Source organism: Oncorhynchus gorbuscha, unplaced genomic scaffold (assembly GCF_021184085.1).
Source record: "Oncorhynchus gorbuscha isolate QuinsamMale2020 ecotype Even-year unplaced genomic scaffold, OgorEven_v1.0 Un_scaffold_3898, whole genome shotgun sequence".
NCBI classification, from domain to species: domain Eukaryota; kingdom Metazoa; phylum Chordata; class Actinopteri; order Salmoniformes; family Salmonidae; genus Oncorhynchus; species Oncorhynchus gorbuscha.
In genome coordinates this window covers 25,772-31,771 of record NW_025748040.1, presented here as the reverse complement: position 1 = coordinate 31,771, position 6,000 = coordinate 25,772, and the positions used below count along the sequence as shown (strand labels likewise).

The 6,000-nt window shown below is 56.5% G+C and overlaps 1 protein-coding gene across 1 annotated transcript in view; it reads left to right on the top strand.

Moving 5' to 3' along the window:
• Positions 1-634: 634 nt before the first annotated feature.
• Positions 635-6,000, top strand: part of LOC124028243 (low-density lipoprotein receptor-related protein 6-like) — a gene marked incomplete at its 3' end in the record, with an annotated part of 30,334 nt that continues 24,968 nt past the window's right edge. The window contains exons 1-2 of the mRNA XM_046340356.1: positions 635-802; positions 5,599-5,815. Coding sequence (XP_046196312.1) covers positions 635-802; positions 5,599-5,815 — 385 coding nt within the window. The remainder of the gene's footprint in view (positions 803-5,598; positions 5,816-6,000) is intronic.

Sequence of the window (6,000 nt, the reverse complement as noted above, 5' to 3'; positions counted from 1 at the left end):
TCTCTGGGAGGTAGGGATCGAACCCACTACCCTGGCGTTACAAGCGCCATGCTCTACCAACTGAGCTACAGAAGGGCCCTACCAGAGAGGGGAGAGAGCCCCTCTCTCTGGTAGGGCTCTCTCCCCTCTCTCTCTGGTAAGGCTCTCTCCCTCTCTCTGGTAGGGCTCTCCCTCTCTCTCTGGTAGGGCTCTCTCCCCTCTCTCTGGTAGGGCTCTCTCCCTCTCTCTCTGGTAGGGCTCTCTCCCTCTCTCTCTGGTAGGGCTCTCTCCCCTCTCTCTGGTAGGGCTCTCCCCTCTCTCTGGTAGGGCTCTCACCCTCTCTCTCTGGTAGGGCTCTCCCCTCTCTCTCTGGTAGGGCTCTCCCCTCTCTCTGGTAGGGCTCTCTCCCTCTCTCTGGTAGGCTCTCTCCCCTCTCTGGTAGGGCTCTCTCTCTCTGGTAGGGCTCTCCCCTCTGGTAGGGCTCTCTCTCTCTGGTAGGGCTCTCACCTCTCTCTCTCTGGTATGGCTCTCCCCTCTCTCTCTGGTAGGGCTCTCCCCTCTCTCTGGTAGGGCTCTCACCTCTCTCTCTCTGGTATGGCTCTCCCCTCTCTCTCTGGTAGGCTCATGCTGTTCCCTCTCTGGTCGTTTCAGATACATGTACTGGACAGACTGGGGCGAGGTTCCTAAGATTGAGCGTGCCGACCTGGATGGGACGGAGAGACTAGTGATGGTCAACACCTCCCTGGGCTGGCCCAATGGTCTGGCGCTGGACTACACAGACCGGATGATCTACTGGGGCGACGCCAAGACGGACAAGATAGAGGTATTTCACTTTGTCTACTTTCTATAGGATGGATGGATGAGTGTTTCAGAATGTCTTTCTATCGCCACTTTCAGCCCTCTGCCGTGTTGACATGTTGGATCCAGCTGGATCAGTACCTCATCCCAGAGCCCAGGCAGCAGTGAGGTCCTCCTATGAGGACTAGTCTACATCATGGCCAGCTGGATCAGTACCTCAGCCCAGGCAGCAGTGAGGTCCTCCTATGAGGTCTAGTCTAAATCATGGCCAGCTGGATCAGTACCTCATCCCAGAGCCCAGGCAGCAGTGAGGTCCTCCTATGAGGACTAGTCTACATCATGGCCAGCTGGATCAGTACCTCAGCCCAGGCAGCAGTGAGGTCCTCCTATGAGGTCTAGTCTAAATCATGGCCAGCTGGATCAGTACCTCATCCCAGAGCCCAGGCAGCAGTGAGGTCCTCCTATGAGGTCTAGTCTACATCATGGCCAGCTGGATCAGTACCTCAGTCCAGAGCCCAGGCAGCAGTGAGGTCCTCCTATGAGGTCTAGTCTACATCATGGCCAGCTGGATCAGTACCTCAGTCCAGAGCCCAGGCAGCAGTGCGGTCCTCCTATGAGGTCTAGTCTACATCATGGCCAGCTGGATCAGTACCTCATCCCAGAGCCCAGGCAGCAGTGAGGTCCTCCTATGAGGACTAGTCTACATCATGGCCAGCTGGATCCCCCTCAGAAACCCAATCGTAAAATTTCTGCACTTTTCGGGGTGTTGACAGCTGAGCCACCGTGGAGCCTTGGTGACTGGTGGTGTTGGGTACTGATGTAATCCAGGGAGGGGTCGATGTGAGTCCTACTTCTTTACATTTCCCTCCACGGGGCTCTAACTTCCATATGGAAACGACTAGTTTCAAAGACATCCTTTGTTTTCTACAGTTGGCATCCTCACACAGCATGTCATCATGGTGCAATATGTTCCAACACATCGGCTAGTGTTGGTTGGTTTTAATCTGGGGGCATTGCTCTGAAGCCAACTGCCACCCCCCAACCCCCAGGTGGTAGCCTGGGTTCTGGGTCTGCTAGGTTGGTTGGTGGTGGTAGCCTGGGTACTGGGTCTGCTAGGTTGGTTGGTGGTGGTAGCCTGGGTCTGCTAGGTTGGTTGGTGGTGGTAGTCTGGGTACTGGGTCTGCTAGGTTGGTTGGTGGTGGTAGCCTGGGTACTGGGTCTGCTAGGTTGGTTGGTGTTGGTAGCCTGGGTACTGGGTCTGCTAGGTTGGTTGGTGGTGGTAGCCTGGGTCTGCTTGGTGGTGGTAGTCTGGGTCTGCTAGGTGGTGGTAGTCTGGGTCTGCTAGGTTGGTTGGTGGTGGTAGCCTGGGTTCTGGGTCTGCTAGGTTGGTTGGTGGTGGTAGCCTGGGTACTGGGTCTGCTAGGTTGGTTGGTGGTGGTAACCTAGGTTCTGGGTCTGCTTGGTGGCGGTAGCCTGGGTTCTGGGTCTGCTTGGTGGCGGTAGCCTGGGTTCTGGGTCTGCTTGGTGGCGGTAGCCTGGGTTCTGGGTCTGCTGGTGGTGGTGGTAGCCTGGGTCTGCTGGTGGTGGTGGCAGCCTGGGTCTGCTGGTGGTGGTGGCAGCCTGGGTCTGCTGGTGGTGGTGGCAGCCTGGGTTCTGGGTCTGCTCCAGAACGAGGTTTTGATCTAGAACAAGGTTTTTGCGGGCCAGAGCCACATCTGGTTCTGATTTGCTGCCTCCCCTCTAGCTGCGGGTTCCCCTCTTTTAGAACAGCCCCAGAATGTGAAACACACCCCACTGTGGACACTCGTTTGTTTTACTATCCTTGTGAGGACCGATATGATTCCCATTCTAAATCATTAGGCCGCCTCACTGAGAAAGGACACTGAGTGTACAACACAATGGTTCCCACAGTGCTGGCCCATGTTGAGCTCCAGTGCTTCCCACAGTGCTGGCCCATGTTGAGCTCAAGTGCTTCCCACAGTGCTTCCCACAGCGCTGGCCCATGTTGAACTCTAGTGCTTCCCACAGTGCTGGTCCATGTTGAACTCCAGTACTTCCCACAGTGTTTCCCACAGTGCTGGCCCATGTTGAACTCCAGTGCTTCCCACAGTGCTTCCCACAGTGCTGGCCCATGTTGAACTCCAGTGCTTCCCACAGTGCTGGCCCATGTTGAACTCCAGTGCTTCCCACAGTGCTGGCCCATGTTGAACTCCAGTGCTTCCCACAGTGCTGGCCCATGTTGAACTCCAGTGTTTCCCACAGTGCTGGCCCATGTTGAACTCCAGTGCTTCCCACAGTGCTGGCCCATGTTGAACTCCAGTGCTTCCCACAGTGCTGGCCCATGTTGAACTCCAGTGCTTCCCACAGTGCTTCCCACAGTGCTTCCCACAGTGCTTCCCACAGTGCTGGCCCATGTTGAGCTCCAATGCTTCCCACAGTGCTTCCCACAGTGCTGGCCCATGTTGAACTCCAGTGCTTCCCACAGTGCTGGCCCATGTTGAGCTCAAGTGCTTCCCACAGTGCTTCCCACAGTGCTGGCCCATGTTGAACTCTAGTGCTTCCCACAGTGCTGGTCCATGTTGAACTCCAGTACTTCCCACAGTGTTTCCCACAGTGCTGGCTCATGTTGAACTCCAGTGCTTCCCACAGTGCTTCCCACAGTGCTGGCCCATGTTGAACTCCAGTGCTTCCCACAGTGCTGGCCCATGTTGAACTCCAGTGCTTCCCACAGTGCTGGCCCATGTTGAACTCCAATGCTTCCCACAGTGCTTCCCACAGTGCTGGCCAATGTTGAGCTCCAGTGCTTCCCACAGTGCTTCCCACAGTGCTTCCCACAGTGCTGGCCCATGTTGAACTCCAGTGCTTCCCACAGTGCTGTCCCATGTTGAACTCCAGTGCTTCCCACAGTGCTGGCCCATGTTGAACTCCAGTGCTTCCCACAGTGCTTCCCACAGTGCTTCCCACAGTGCTTCCCACAGTGCTGGCCCATGTTGAGCTCCAATGCTTCCCACCGTTGTGTGAAGTTGGCAGGAAGTGGATCTCTATTCCGACGAGCTCGTTCCATCTCATCCCACAGATGCTCAGTTATATTGAGATCTGGTGACTGGGCAGTAAGCTGAATTCACGGTCCTGTTGGTGGAACCATTCATGGGGACAATCCTGGCCTTGTGGCGTTATCCTGGCCTTGTGGCGTTATCCTGGCCTTGTGGCGTTATCCTGGCCTTGTGGCGTTATCCTGGCCTTGTGGCGTTATCCTGGCCTTGTGGCGTTATCCTGGCCTTGTGGCGTTATCCTGGCCTTGCGGCGTTATCCTGGCCTTGCGGCGTTATCCTGGCCTTGTGGCGTTATCCTGGCCTTGTGGCGTTATCCTGGCCTTGCCTGGCCTTGTGGCGTTATCCTGGCCTTGTGGCGTTATCCTGGCCTTGCCTGGCCTTGTGGCGTTATCCTGGCCTTGCCTGGCCTTGTGGCGTTATCCTGGCCTTGCGGCGTTATCCTGGCCTTGCGGCGTTATCCTGGCCTTGCGGCGTTATCCTGGCCTTGCGGCGTTATCCTGGCCTTGTGGCGTTATCCTGGCCTTGCCTGGCCTTGTGGCGTTATCCTGGCCTTGTGGCGTTATCCTGGCCTTGTGGCGTTATCCTGGCCTTGCCTGGCCTTGCGGCGTTATCCTGGCCTTGTGGCGTTATCCTGGCCTTGTGGCGTTATCCTGGCCTTGTGGCGTTATCCTGGCCTTGTGGCGTTATCCTGGCCTTGTGGCGTTATCCTGGCCTTGCCTGGCCTTGCGGTGTTATCCTGGCCTTGCGGCGTTATCCTGGCCTTGTGGCGTTATCCTGGCCTTGTGGCGTTATCCTGGCCTTGTGGCGTTATCCTGGCCTTGTGGCGTTATCCTGGCCTTGTGGCGTTATCCTGGCCTTGCCTGGCCTTGTGGCGTTATCCTGGCCTTGTGGCGTTATCCTGGCCTTGCCTGGCCTTGTGGCGTTATCCTGGCCTTGTGGCGTTGTCCTGGCCTTGCCTGGCCTTGTGGCGTTATCCTGGCCTTGTGGCGTTATCCTGGCCTTGCCTGGCCTTGCGGCGTTATCCTGGCCTTGTGGCGTTATCCTGGCCTTGTGGCGTTATCCTGGCCTTGTGGCGTTATCCTGGCCTTGTGGCGTTATCCTGGCCTTGTGGCGTTATCCTGGCCTTGCGGCGTTATCCTGCTGATAAGCGTATTCATTCCACTTGACTTGTACATTTTTCTCCAGCCTGAATTCAAAATGAATTAAATCAAATCTCCCCTTCTCTCTCTCTGTCTCCCCTTCTCTCTCTCTGTCTCCCCTTCTCTCTCTCTGTCTCCCCTTCTCTCTCTCTGTCTCCCCTTCTCTCTCTCTGTCTCCCCTTCTCTCTCTCTGTCTCCCCTTCTCTCTCTCTGTCTCTCCCACTCTCTGTCTCCCCTTCTCTCTCTCTGTCTCTCCCACTCTCTGTCTCCCCTCTCTCTCCCCTTCTCTCTCTCTGTCTCTCCCACTCTCTCCCCTTTTCTCTCTCTGTCTCTCCCACTCTCTGTCTCCCCTTCTCTCTCTCGGTCTCTCCCTCTCTCTGTCTCCCCTCTCGGTCTCTCCCTCTCTCGGTCTCGCCCTCTCTCTGTCTCCCCTCTCTCTCTCCCCCACTCTCTGTCTCCCCTTCTCTCTCTCTGTCTCCCCTCTCTCTCTCCCCTTCTCTCTCTCTCCCCCTCTCTGTCTCTCCTTCTCTCTGTCTCCCCCTCTCTGTCTCTCCTCTCTCTGTCTCCCCCCTCTCTCCCTTCTCTCTCTCTGTCTCCCCCTCTCTGTCTCCCCCCTCCCTCTCCCCCAGGTGATGTGTATGGACGGTTCAGGCAGGAGGATCCTGGTAGAAGATAAGCTACCTCACATCTTTGGCTTCACTCTGCTGGGGGACTATGTGTACTGGACAGACTGGCAGAGACGCAGCATCGAGAGGGTTCACAAACACACCATGGAGAGAGAGTTCATCATAGACCAGCTACCAGACCTGATGGGGCTCAAAGCTACATATGTACACCAGACCTTCGGTAGGTAACACAGCCTGAACCCTGACCCCTGACCCCTGACCCCACGGGGCTCAAAGCTACATATGTACACCAGACCTTCGGTAGGTAGCACAGCCTGAACCCTGACCCCTGACCCCACGGGGATCAAAGCTACATATGTACACCAGACCTTCGGTAGGTAGCACAGCCTGAACCCTGACCCCTGA